This window comes from Homarus americanus, unplaced genomic scaffold (genome assembly GCF_018991925.1).
Source record: "Homarus americanus isolate GMGI-L3 unplaced genomic scaffold, GMGI_Hamer_2.0 scaffold39675, whole genome shotgun sequence".
Lineage (NCBI taxonomy): Eukaryota > Metazoa > Arthropoda > Malacostraca > Decapoda > Nephropidae > Homarus > Homarus americanus.
Genome location: NW_024736071.1, coordinates 10,544,472 through 10,558,809, shown reverse-complemented (window position 1 = coordinate 10,558,809; position 14,338 = coordinate 10,544,472). Strand labels below are relative to the sequence as shown.

General features: G+C 44.5%; 1 protein-coding gene across 1 annotated transcript in view; it reads right to left on the bottom strand.

Moving 5' to 3' along the window:
- The window catches only part of LOC121871702, a 63,853-nt gene that overhangs the window by 12,881 nt on the left and 36,634 nt on the right, over positions 1-14,338 (bottom strand). Inside the window, exon 4 of the mRNA XM_042374113.1 lies at positions 11,006-11,126. Within this exon, the coding sequence (XP_042230047.1) occupies positions 11,006-11,126 (121 nt within the window). The remainder of the gene's footprint in view (positions 1-11,005; positions 11,127-14,338) is intronic.

Here is a 14,338-nt window from a genome sequence, read left to right as displayed (position 1 = left end):
AGTGATGCTATTCTTGGACACGACTTCCTACAGCAACACTCAGCGGTTCAAATTTCGTTCGGAGGCTCCAAGCCCACCCTGACGGTGTGTGGACTTGCCGCTGTTAAAGTCCCATTTCCATCATTGATTGACTACTTGACACCTGACTGCAAGCCAATAGCAGTAAAATCGAGGCATTATTCACATGGAAGCAAGAAGTTTATTGACTCTGAAGTGTCTAGAATGCTGAAGGAGGGCATCATTGAGCCAAGTCAGTCTCCGTGGCATGCTCAGGCATTGGTGGTCTCGTCCAAAGGCCACAAACGAAGAATGGCGATAGATTATTCACAGAAAATCAATCGTTTCACCTTGTTAGATGCATATCCACTACCTCAGATCAATGACATGGTAAGAGAGATCGCTAGATATAGTGTGTTTAGTATGCTAGTTCTACGCAGTGCATATCAAACAGGAAGATAGGCCATTCACTGCATTCGAGGCTGGTGGACGTCTTTACCAATTCTGTAGAATACCTTTTGGTGTTACTAATGGCGCTGCCAGTTTCCAACGTGTATGTATATTATGTATGTTGTATGTATACCATGTATGTACTCTATATATACACATTATTTCTCTAGTCAGTAGCGTGTGGCAATGCCCCTGTTTCATGTCACCACACGCTTAGATAAATGTGCCTGGCGACATCTGGAAGCTGCTAATGTACCACTTACCACATGTCGCCTGAGAGGTCAGAGTGAGGTCAGTTGACCCTATAGGAGTGTAAGGACTACCTGCGCCTGTAAGCGCACTCCTGTATATTTCCGTTAATAAGAACCTACAGAACTCTACAGGTGTTTATGTTCGCTCCGGTAATTAGAACCAAGTACCCCGAACATCTCCATGGCGCAGTGAGTATCAAGTGATTGATTAAGTGGAAATAAGTGCGTTCGTGTAAAATCAAGGCCAGCAGACCTCCTCCGTCAACGCCGTCATCCGTCGCCATTGTCTCCCCCTAAAATTCGTTTGAATGACCAACGAGTTTTGAGCAGTGTGCAGTGACCGCAATTTCCTGTGAAGTGTCTTTAAGTGCCCCTCGTGTGTGTGTAGTGTTAAAGTGTGTGTCCTTGTTTTAAAGGATTCCCTAAGGTGGAAGGCGGATATAGGGCATTTGTGAAGAGTGGTGCGTCAGCGCGACCGTCCCAGGCTACCTCGAGGGTAACTCACCCCCCACCGCCTCGCCTCCCTCCGCGCTCCACCGTGCCCACACACACCAACCCACGCACGAACACACTGACCGCGGTCATTTCTTCATATATATTTTATATATATACATATATATAAGTTACTTATCAGTGTATTCAAATAATTTTGTTCTCTCAGATCTGGTTGATACGACGGGCTGACCGGTCAACACTGATTTGAGATACAATAAACAGATAAAGTAATTATGCTCCGGACCTCACACAGCGGTGTCCCTAGCGCCCGGATGAATCAGACGGATGACAGCTCTACAGAGATGGATGACCAGTCAATGCGCGATGCCCCACCCTCTCCCAGCCACACCCCTCGACCCTCAGCCTTGTCCTCAGAGATAATTGTTCTGATGAAGCTTATGAGGGAGGAGAGGCGTCAGGGCGAAGCGAAAAGACATGCTGAGGACCACCAAAGGAGATTGGAAGATAACGAATGGTTTGCAGCTTTGATATCTAGCCTCACTGCTAATCAAGCCCTTGGCCCTTCCACTACTCAGGTACCGACTGGCTCAGATACCTCGTCAACGCCCTCTACCAAAGTGGTTGTCCAACCCCCACCCACCTTGAAGCCTGATGAGACTTTCCAGACTTTTCGTGAGTGGCGGCGACGGTGGACTGATTATGCTACAATGGTGGATCTCCAGAGCTTGCCACAGCCCAAACAACTCATTCAGCTACGTATGTGCCTGTCTTTGGGAACGCAGCATGTGTTGTAACATACGTTGCAAGTGCCCCCAACGTCTTGGTTGTCTGTAGAGGAGGTACTAGATGTTCTAGAACGACACACCAAAGGTCAGCGGAATGAAGCTCTCCGCAGGAGGGAAGTGTTTAGCTGTAGACAGATGGAGGGCGAGACTTTTGATGATTTCTACGTACGACTCAAGAGAGCCTCGGAAGAGATAGACATATGTCCCGGTAATCACTAGCAATGCGAGGAGACCCAGTTGAAGCACGTGATCCTGATGGGTGTTAAGGACGAGGAGCTTGTCCAACGCCTCACCTCCTTCGACTCTTCCTCTCCTCTTAAGGATGTGTTGACAGTATGTCGCTCCTACGAGGCTGCCAGGTGTGCTACCTCTGCCATCCGAGCTCGCCCTACAGCTGTACGAGTTATGTCCCAATACAAGAAAGACAAGAAGTCTGCCCCAATGCCTACGCTCACCACGCCCATGCCCGCCTCCCTTTGCAACAGCTGTGGTAGGCAGCACAGAACACAGGTGTGTCCAGCTGCCGAGTCTACCTGCGACAGTTGTGACCGCAAGGGCCACTGGTCACTTACAGTATGGTGCCCAGCCAAACGTGTCCAGTGCAATGTGTGGCCATCTGGGCCACTACGACAAGTGTTGCCCGACCAAAAAACCCAAGGGACAGCGTCGGCGAAAGCAGCAGCGCCCTTCCACCAGTGAGGGCCTCCCACAGTCGCCAAATCAGAGGCACGACGACCCTGGACAAAGCCCGACCCATATTAGGAGGGTGTACTCCTCGCGACTCAGGACCAAAGTCCCCCAGCACGTCATCGTGACCTACGGCAGCGTGTCATCCTGTCTCGAGATGTTGCCCGACACCGACGCTGAGGCTACAGTCATCGGTCCCCAGCATTTGCAATGCTTGGGGCTCTCTCCAAGCGATCTAGGACCGCCTCCCAAGGACCTCCGCGTCACGGCAGATGGTTCACAGATGGCCCCAGCCTGAGGTTCACTCCAAGCACAGATCACCTTTGGCAACAGGTCATGTCAAGCCGGATTGACGTGCATAATGGCGTCCCGACTCCTTTGCTGTCCTACAGACATTGCCAAGAGTTGGCCATCATCTCCCAGGACTTCCCAACACCGATTCTCGAGGTAAAATACGCCAACAGGGTGCACGAAGGGAGCAGCAACTACCCTGCTGCCGCCCTACCCCTACCTCTGGCTAGTGACACCTCTCCTTCGGTAGTTGTCCCTGCTGCTTTACGTCCCCACGCCTTGGCTCGCCTCCACGACAGTCACCGTGGAGCAGAGGCCACCAAACGGCGTGCAAAACAGACTGTGTTCTGGCCTGGCATCGACCCCCAACATCTCCAATGCTGTCCAGGCGTGTAAGCCCCGCCAAGTACTACAACGCAGCCAGCAGCAGGAACCCTTCATGAGCGATGACAATCCCACCCGCCCCTTTGAGTCTGTGTCGGCCGACTTTTTCTGTGTGTCAGGAGAGTCCTTCATGGTTATCGTCGACCGTCTCTCGAGTTGGTCGGTTGTCATCAAGTGCGGTAATGATACGACATCTGCCGCCACCATCAGCAAGTTCTGCCGCTACTTCCGTTACGTGGGCGTTCCTGTACGCCTGCGAACCAACGGAGGGCCCCAGTTCACAAGCCGGGACTTTGCTGCATTCCTCGACCGATGGGGAGTCCGGCATGTGTTGTCACCGCCTCATTACCCGCAGTCCAACGGCCACGCTGAGGCTGCTGTCAAATCCCTAAGCACCTCATCCTCAAAGTGGCCCCTTCTGGGAATATTGACTGGGAGGCCTTCGACCAGGGTCTCCTTGAGCTCCGCAACACACCCAGTTACACCGGACGCTTTGTCCTAGTCAGAATCTGCGTAACTACCATCTTCAAGCCCCAGGTCTGATACTCCTACTCGCGTTTTTAATTTTGACTTTGCATAGCGGTAAAACACCTTTGGGTTTGACTTGACCTCGCTTACCAGAGGTACTTATATTGAGGTGTATAAACATTTCAAAGGGCACTACTCAGTCAAGTGTCCATACCTGGAGCTGGCAGTCAGTTGCCCCACAAGGTGTCACAGCTCAAAGTTGAAGAAGCCGCAAGCCCAGAAAACTGAGAGGGGTAACTTTTTCGGAGTGAGGAGTTGTGAACTCTTGGAACAATCTGCCAGTGTTGTGACGGCGTCGAGTGTGAGCGCTTTCTAAACCAGACTTGACGAGCAGTGGAGCAGGTTCAGATACATTCAGGAGTATGCCCAGTACTTGCCAACAGTGCATAACAGAGACGTGACCAATCCCCCAAGCAGCTAACGAGCTGATCAGTGGTGATGAGGATAAAGGTAAAAAGTAAAAGTATGGCCACTACCACATGACCTGACCTGACTTCATCTCGCCTCACGAAACCTCTAGGTATGTGACCGCGTGGTGTCTCCCCACATCTTAACCTTCACTACTCCACCCATACCATACTCTCCACCAACACAACTCTTTTATTATGGCTAATTATTGATTAATTAAAAATATACTATTAATTTGCCACAGACATTATCACTCTTTGTTTGTGTCATATAATGAGTAACGATTTTTTTTTTTGCAATTGTATTGGAGTACAGTATAGTCTGCATTTACGCGGTTTTTGTTTAAGCGTTTGGTCATTTACGCGGTGCCTTGCCAGAATGAAAATGCTTTAATTACGGGGCAAGCGGCTGGAGAAGTGCAGACCGCCGCACCATTTTTTACCCACGCGGTCCATTCTTGACCATACGCGGGAAGCGGCATGGTGAGTGGTGCGCATTAGGCTGCTCTTATGTTATCGCTGACGTCATATGACGCATCGGACTGTGATTGGGCCACGCATCCTTACCTCCCTCCGTCGCAAGCTGTGATTGGTCTAATGTAACACAACGTGCCCTGCCACCAGAGGGTAGAAGTCGCTGACCTAGCAGGGCCTGTCTCATTGTTCTCAGTCCGCGTATACAGTTCTCTCTTGTGCCCACTATTCCCCTCACAACTCACAACGGCTTCTGCGGGACCCCCACCACCAGAGAAAAACATTGAATTACCAGGACCAAGCCATGATAATGAGAAGGAAATCATCGAGTTGGGGGAGAAAATTAAGCTCATCCTTGACAACAACCCAGACAAGCATCGGTATGAAGCGTCTAATAACCATCTGACGAAAGTTATGGAGCCGTATATCCAGATCTATCTCGACAACATCAATGCTAGTCGTCAATGCAGTATTGAGGACTTCCTCACCCGCAACCCACCACAACCACAGCCAGCCCAAGTCAGTGATAGTGATATTGACAGTGAGGATATGGACTCTGAGGGGGTTGTCTGGGAGACCCTGCAAACCTCTGCGAGTAGTGAAAGTGATTCACCGGAGGGCAACTAATCTGCCCTCTGCCTCGGAACCAGCCGCCATCCACGTGTGCCGACCCAGCTTTTCTCCTAACGTAAGTGTAAAAAAACCTAATATTATTGATATTTCTCTTAATTATTAATTGTGTGTGCATACCATCATAAAATTAAAATGTTATTTTTATTACAACGTACAAACTGTATTGTGTCGGATAAAGTGGAGGATGGGGGTCGGCCCAGTCTCTATTTCAATTAATCCCATATGTTCTGTTATTTCATTTACGCGTTTCTCGTTTTACGCGGGCCTCCACGGGTTCAATTGACCACGTAAATGCAGACTATACTGTAAAAGTATTTGAAAACCATACTTATAGGTAAAAGTAGAACTACTGTACTTAATTTTTTTGCACATTTTAAAAAGTAGATACCCAAAAATGTTACTCGAGTACAATACTTAAGTAAATTCATTTTGTTACTTTACAACTCAGTCTCTAACCAAACTTCCCAGGTAATGCTACAAAAGAAAAGTGTTTTAGAATTATATAACATACTGATTACAAAACTTAAAATTCTTAAATTCACTTGATGACTGAAAAGATAATTTTACCGACACTTCTAAGCATTTCCATCTGTAATTTATATTTTTTGAGTATTTTAACCGGTAAAATTACACACAATATTACTTGTTCAAAGTGGGCAGGGCTTTCAAGTAGAGAAAATGTGGGGTAAAATACAGTGATCCCTCGGTTAACGAACGCCTCGGTTAACGAAATTTCGGTTAACGAACTGCCTTCCATAAGAATCTTCAATTCGGTTAACGAACAAAAATTCGGTTAACGAATTTCTTACGAACCGACCTCAACATGTTTTCGCTTGCACTGGCCGGGCAACCAGCTTTAGTATCAGTCCGCCAATATATTAATCGGTTCTAGGGCTTAAATTCCTTACTATTTTAGTAAATATCAAGAAGTTTATACTATTCAATAATTTTAAAAGTTTAATATTCAATTTTTTAGTCATTTTAACAATTATTGAACATAATTGAAGGTAAAGTGACTAGTTTAATGCACGGCATCCAGCCTGTTAACACAGCAAACAGGCGTTAGTCTGTCTCTGTTTTCACTGGAGGTAACATCTTGCTTGAGACTCTCTTCAACTAAATGCTTTTTTTGTGTTTCCAAGCAAATTATTGGTCATTTTGAAATATATTTTACATATTGACAATATATAATGCAGTGCAGTGTTGATTTAAAGAAATAATCTTGAAATACACCAAGAGAACTAAAATTTTACGGGTGAAATGGTGCCATGGGGTGACTTCTCTTCCACCCCAATGCCTTCTCTTCTTCCTTCTCCTCCACCCCCATTCTAATTCCCATCATCATCATCATCATCATCATCCAGGAGCCTTCTACATACACACCTCAAAGTAAGTGAACTTTTCTACCATTTTTGTTGAATTTAGGAAATTTTCGGTGAGCTGGAACCAATTACCCAAAAACCCATTGAAACAATGGTTTTGGTTAACGAACAACCTGCTGGAACGGATTGAGTTCGTTAACCGAGGGACCACTAAAAATAAGATAAAGGTGTAGAAGAGGGTGACCACCAGAAGGAATTGTCTGAATTGGTTGAAACTTTTTCTACACCACACTAATATCATGATACTAAACACAAAAATGGAGGTATTATTGCATTTCCACACCACACATTCCTACCACTAATCTATTATCATATTCGAAGATGTCTAATTATAAGATAATTTTCATCTATTACATTACCGATGGAATGTATAATAACGGAGAAAGCGTATCCAAAATTTTCTTCCATTAATCTTGCGCCATTATCGCCTACCTCACCTCCCACACTGCGTGTCTCCTTCATAAATCATCACGTGCAAGAGTTCCCGTACACGTCACGCAGCCAATCAAAAGCGGTTTTGTTTTTGCAACCAATTAAAATGATTTGGGGTTTAATTCGCAGTATTTTTGGCCCAATCAAATTCGATTTTTGTTTTGGGTCTCTCATATTTCGAAATTCAAATTCATTTCCAACCATGGACGTCTGCGATGGGTGTCACTTAAATTATATGGAGCTGATTAAGAGTTTTTGGAAGAAAAAAAACGAAGAAACTATAGCATTTTTTCGATCGCATAGTGTTCTTCCAACCTCAGTAAAGTGAAAGACTGAATGTAAATATTGCAAAGACCAACATACGTGGCGTTGTGTAAGAATCTCAGAATCCAACAACGAACAAGAACCAGGCCAATAAGGTAAGAAACAGGTGATTCCATCATATGGTGAGAGTCAGTTAGGTTAGGTTAGGTTTGGTTTTTGTTTTCTAGTGTTTTTTGGTGTATTTTTTATTCGCTTAGACATTTTTTTTTCGGAAAATGTTCAGCGAAAAAAAAAAAACGCTAATTTCCGCCAGAAATGAAGGTCATATTCGGTCTAAACACAAACATATATACTAGAAAAATAAATTTTTGACTTTCTAACAGACTGTGGTGTGCAAGTGCAAATTTACCAAAATGGAAATGACAATGCATAGAACCTGACCTAACATACCCATAGGTTGGGTATGTTAGGTCAGGTTCTATTAGGTTCTAAACATTGTCGTTTCCATTTTTGTTTTTAGTATCATGATATTAGTGTAGAAAAAATATCAACCAATTCCTTCTGGTGGTCACCCTTTGCTACACCTTTACCCAAAATAACCCCAAACAAACCTTTGAAAACCTTATCTAACTTTCCCTAACTTGAAAAAATGCTAAGAAACACTTTCGAGTTTATGGATCCTTCCTCATCAGAACACCGAAAACAACACCAACACATACTGAACTAAAAACCCAAAACAACACCTACTAAATACCGAAAATATGAATAAGGTAAACTTAGGTAAATTATTGATGACTAACCCGCGGCCGAAATTCATAGAAAACAGTTTTAAAACACCACAATTTCAGTTTTTTTTTAAAGTGGACCACTGTTGTAGTTTGTGCAAATGTGTTAAAAATATTATTTATAAAATAAACGTAATCTAACCTTATTGGGTATGAAAAACAGATCTCACCAACCTAGTACCTAGCCAAACAAACCTACCTTACCTTACCTTACCTTACCTAACCTAACCTTACCTAACCTAACCTAACCTAACCTAACCTAACCTAACCTAACCTAACCTAACCTAACCTAACCTAACTTCCTTACCCCCCGGTATATTAAACAGAGAGAACATACTGTAATACGGTGTAATTTGAGTATTTTTTTTCTGGACATGAAGGCATCCTGCAGCATCGGTGTTTATGCAGTCCGGTTGGCGCAGTGATTTGTTATAGAGATGGTGAGAAACGTGATCACGGCGTCGAGGAAGTGATGAATGATTGTTTCCCTCAACAACTGACTTAGCACACAAACCCAATTCTATATCACAGTATTGCTCTGAACAATACTCTCTACTTAAGGAACGACGCCGTGGTCTTCGAAAAACTGAAGGGTCTTATTGTTTTATCCCTAAATTCGCAAATTACGTCCATATAAGACCGGCGACAACCTTACCACGTCAGGCTGAACATGAAACTACCGCAGCCCAGCCCGCTGGGTCAGATTCAAGGTAGATTGACCTATAGAATCCGCTAGAAATCCACTAAGCACAATATTACGCACGTATCCTAAACAATATAAAAATGTTAAGTACTCACCACTTAGTTCAGCGAATAAATTATGCCTTCCTCTTCTGTCTTTATAGACATGAGTATTAGAAGAAGAGCTTGGACCAGCTTCTGGTGCCTTCGATGTCAATGAACTGTATGTTACCATTGTACCAATTTGCTTTACCACTTGTTTTGGCAGTTCATACGAAAGGCAACATTTTCCAACTCTTCTGAGTCCACTTTTCACTGCAATAACCGCAGACTGAACTTGTATTCAACAGATTTCTGAGCTTTGATTTAACAATATTTAGCTGGGCTAAACAGTCTCTTGACTTCAATATTTTACTGTTGACTTGGTCTCGTGCCATTTAACAGTTAAGTTGTGCCACTGATTATCAATTCGGTATTTTTTTTTATGGTACCCAAAAAGTTCAGCTATCTTTACTATTAGTTCCTTCACAACTCTGAAACATTACATTGCTGAAAACAGAGACATTTTCCTCAAGATTTTGTAAGTTATCAGGAAGTCTGTTTTTCTTCAACTAATTACAGACTGTTAACACACGATATGCAGCATTGGCGAAGGTCACGCTCTGCTTTTTCTGATAGCTTTGAGTTGGTGCAAGTCTTCTCAAATTCGTATCCTAAATATTCCCTGGGGTCAATGTGAGTGGTTGGGTTGCTAATTACTCTGTATTCTATTTACTTTAAATATCCGGGTTTTTTTTCTAAATTCAGGACAGAATAGGTTTTGATTAATAATAATCATCATGTGCATGAAATTCGCTTGAACTTCCGCCAAATCCAGTGAAAATGCACCAGAAAATCCGCTATCCGCAAAAGGTCTAAGCCACCCACATTTTGAAAGTTCAATCCGCTAAGCGGACTTAGCGGATTTTCCGCCAAATTGGTAACACGGGGGAAGAGCGGACTCCTCTCTAGAGCACGGTCTCATTACCGCGGAGAAGACAAAGTAGTGCGCGCCTAGGTGCCTAATTATCCACCAAACAGTGCCGGATTTAGACCTGTGGAGGCCCATGGGCAGCCTCTTTGTGGAGGCCCCCCTCATTATAACTACCCAAGAGGGTGGGGTGGCGAGTGAAGCGAGCCTAAACAGACACGACACGGTCCAACCCCCTCCCCCTCCCACCGACTGTCAACAAACACATTCGTAATGGAAGTGATAATGAATTTTTTTTTAATCTCAATTTCGTTAATCCATGTAGTTTATTTTTAATCAATATATGTTTGTGGAATTCTAAATATATTATTAGCAACACAAACAATAGCATTCATTAAAAATATACGGTTCATAGGAAAACCAGGTATTCATGAATTTCAAGGAGTAGCTAGCCTAATTTCTATCACGCTTCTTGCTGAACATAGTTTTACGTGATGGAATAGATAAACATGAATTTTGCAGAATGAAAATAAAAATAATTCAAATGAATAAACAAATAAATAAAATATTGTAATATGTAGAGGCCCCCAGATTGTGGAGGCCCCTGGGCAACTGCCCACTTTGCCCACTCCTGAATCCGGCCCTGCCACCAAACAAAGCATATCCACAAGAAATGATTATCATATCACAACTCAGTGATGAAAATAAAGTAAGAAAATAAACAGTAAAGCAAATAACTCGTCTGCAGGTCAGTCACCAATATTAACCCCCAAAAAGTCTAAGATGTGTGGAAACCACCGATTCCAAAACTTAATATCCTAAAATTCGCTCCATGACCCAAACGATAACTTTACCCAAATTTGATCACAACACATCAAAAACGACTGGAAAAACATAGTTTCGACTTCGATTTGGTAGTGGCAACAAATGAAAATTTACCAAATAACCTCTTCCCGTGGCACGACACAATTTAGTATCCTCACTACGACTGACATTAAAACATGAGATGAATCATGACACGACACTTACCTGTGAACTGACACATAACATGACACACCTGTAAACAGACAAAAGATACTACCCGTGAATTAACACATACCATGACACTCACCCATCACCCATGAACTAACACATGACATGACACTCACCCGCCGGACGCTGCGCAGCTTGTCAGCGAGGGTGTAGACGGACGTGTCAGGTCGTTCAATGCGAACCTCTGGGTTATACTTCTGAGCGCTTACACCCACACCCGCTGTAGTCTTAGTGTACCTGAAATAAACAGTAAAGTTACGGATACATGAAGTCATGTTTAGATTACAAAAATTCACGTTAAAAATACATTGGTGTACAGTATATCAAATTCAAACTAATTAATAATGTTACGTATAATAAATCAAGCTACAAATACACCGAGCCATTGATAATTATCAATGTATTATAATACATCATTACAAGCCCCTTTCGCTGCTTACCAACTTCCACCGCTGGTTACCAGCGGTCAGGTAGTATATACAGAGGCAACATATATAACACAAGTGTCGTCGAATTACCACTAGCTGTCCTGCCAGTCTCTGATAATTTCCCGACAAAGCAACAGGCAGGTAGATTTCCACCAGGTCACAGCAACACACTAAATCTTCTCAAACCTGTTCACTGGGTAGGTCTTCACAGCTGGATTTCTCACTTCGAATATATACTGTAGTCAGCACGCTACCAGTATACAATTCCTTAGTCTTTTCACTTTATATCGCTCACAACAATTCCACAATACTTGCACACATATAATTTATCTTTAGCTGTCACTAGGCCTGTACTTCACACTCTGAGCAGAAATGGGCGACTACTCCCACCAGACAACTCGGTCATACATGCACCTAGAGCATCCAGGCATTGCAGGTCAGAACAAGATATACAGTACTTGGTCAGTTTTTGTCTGAAAATCCAATTAAACTTTTCCACTATTCCGTCTGACTGTGGCCAAAGTGGAGTGGTTTTAGTCTTCCTTATGCCCAATAGTTTACAGCACTCGTTGAACACAGCTGACTCAAAGTTTCTGCCCTGGTCCGAGTACAATTCGTAGGGTACACGAAACCAGCAAAAGAACTGGTCAACTAGCACCCTGGCAACAGCCGTGGCTTCCTGATATGGGATGGCATATGCTTTTGGCCATTTAGTGAAGTAATCTATGGCCATACAGATGTACCTATTCCCATCTGTACCGAATGGTAGAGGTCCGCAATATCCATGACTACCCTCTCCATTTGTGTGCCTGCATAGTACAACTGTAGTGGGGCACATGTGTGCAGCTTTGGTCCATTCTTGGCGCAGCAGACATCGCATGAACGGCACCATTCTTCCACATCCTTACGCATGCCAACCCAGTAAGACCTTTGCTGCAGCCGACTCAGGATCTTCACTCCCAGATGTTCATTGGATAGATTGTTGAGCATCTTTCCCAGGATCTCTGACCTCATCTTCCAGGGAAGTACTGTCTGCCACTACCTGTTGAGGCCATCTGTAGTCACCTACTGGAGCTGCAACAGACCATCCTTCAGCCGAAGAGCATCCCACTGAGCCCAATAGTTTTTAATCATAGGATTGGCTCCAGATTGTCTCCCAGGCTGGCCGCACTGAGATCTGGCTCATCCACTTGACCACTGGTCGCAGGTCTTGGCCATCCAGCTGCAACTTCTCAAGGCCTTCCCCAGCAATGGCTGGATCCCCCTTCACTGTAGTGCGACTACATTTCTTGGGAAGTACCTCTTTCTGGCAACACTGCTGACACTCAGGTTCCACCACTCCCAAACGGTTATGCAAGGGACCGTTCACCTTGCATGGCAACAGCACCTCTGTTATTGGGGGAATAACTGCTCTCTGCCTAGCTGTAACTTGCATGCTTCACAGTCTTCAGCGGTACCCACTTTCCTTCATTTTTTAACTGCATCGAGCCAAGGTCCAGTTGGCACTTGCATGGTAGGAGGTAGTCCAGGCCGAGGATGCAAGGGTCTGCTGTATCCGGCACATAAACCTGCAAGGTTTCTTTTTGCCCTCACAGCTTGATGTTGATATCCACTGGTCCCTTTAGTACTGGGCATTGTCCAGTTATTCCACACAGCTGCTGCGATGTCTCGGGTAGTTGTTGATGACTAACCCCGTCTGGCCTTACAAAAGTCTGCTAAAGGCTGTGTCGAGCATCAATGGACACCTTATGCCATCGATCTCACCTTCAATCTGGACACTTCTAACAGTGACTCGGTTGCATTTTGTCAATAGTCGGGCTCTGGTGAGACAGGCTGGTCATTATCCCATAGCACCAGCCATCTCTAGTTCCCCATTTTAGTGAGCTACTTTTCTATCCCCCTTTTGGAATCCTGTGGGCAATTAATCTTGAAGTTTCCATCTTCTCCCCACGTCCAACATCCTCTCTTCTCCATTTTCTTCTCTGTATTGCCCCCCTTCTCGCTCCCGCTTGTAACAGTCTTTCTGTTTGTGCCCGTCTTCTCGCAATACCAGCAGGTTCCCTTAATCCTGTTTCTTCTACTTGACCCTTTCGTGCTTTAAACCCAGAGCTAGACTCCGTCCTGAAGCTTGGTACACTTGTCCTCACGAAAGATTCAAACTCCAGGGCTTTAGCCAAAGATTCCTGTTGAGTTATAGGTTGGGACTGCTTCACCTGAATCTTTAGGTGCGTGCTGTCGAATGCGTCCACAAACTGGTCCCTCAACAACATGGCTAACAGATCAGGTGATGCTCCAGGGTACGCCTATGAGGCATACTTTCCAGATCTTGAGCAAGCTGTTGCAGTGTTTCACCTCGATTACATGCAAGGTTACAGAATCTGGCCCTGTCAACCTTATTTTGGTGCTTGGTTCCATACCTTCGTTCCAGTACCTTTACCAGTGACATGTAACTGCTTCGCTCTTCTCCTGTCAACTGGCTGAGAACCTCCGCAGCCGCGCCCCTACGATTCGTTGCTAATTGCACTGCACACTGCTTGTCGTTCCACCCGTTTTGTTCAGCCAGTAACTCAAACTGTGCTTGGTATGCTTCCCATGAGACCTTGCCATCGAATTCCTGTGGTTTCTTCTTCGCTGGTACTCTTGGATAGTTCACCACCTCACCTGACGTAGCTTGGGGTCTGAACTCAGATTCTTTGTAATTCAACTCAACACTTCCTTTTTCCACACACTCGTCGTATTTTCCATCCTTTTCAACACTATTCACTCCCCGCGGAGCGTGCACAAACGATGTTTCACGCACACCATCACAATTATAAGAGTCACTAGATTTTGGTTGATACCCTGCTGTTAGACAATTCTCCAGAACTTCCACCCTACTACTGACTTTCTTTGGCTCTTCACGTACCTCTGTGATCTTACCACTCACTTTTTGTTTGTGCTGCACTTCACTTCCTCTTTTGTCATTCCTAGTTCAACTTGCATCTCATGCAACGCATCATCACATCTATTACACATCTTTTG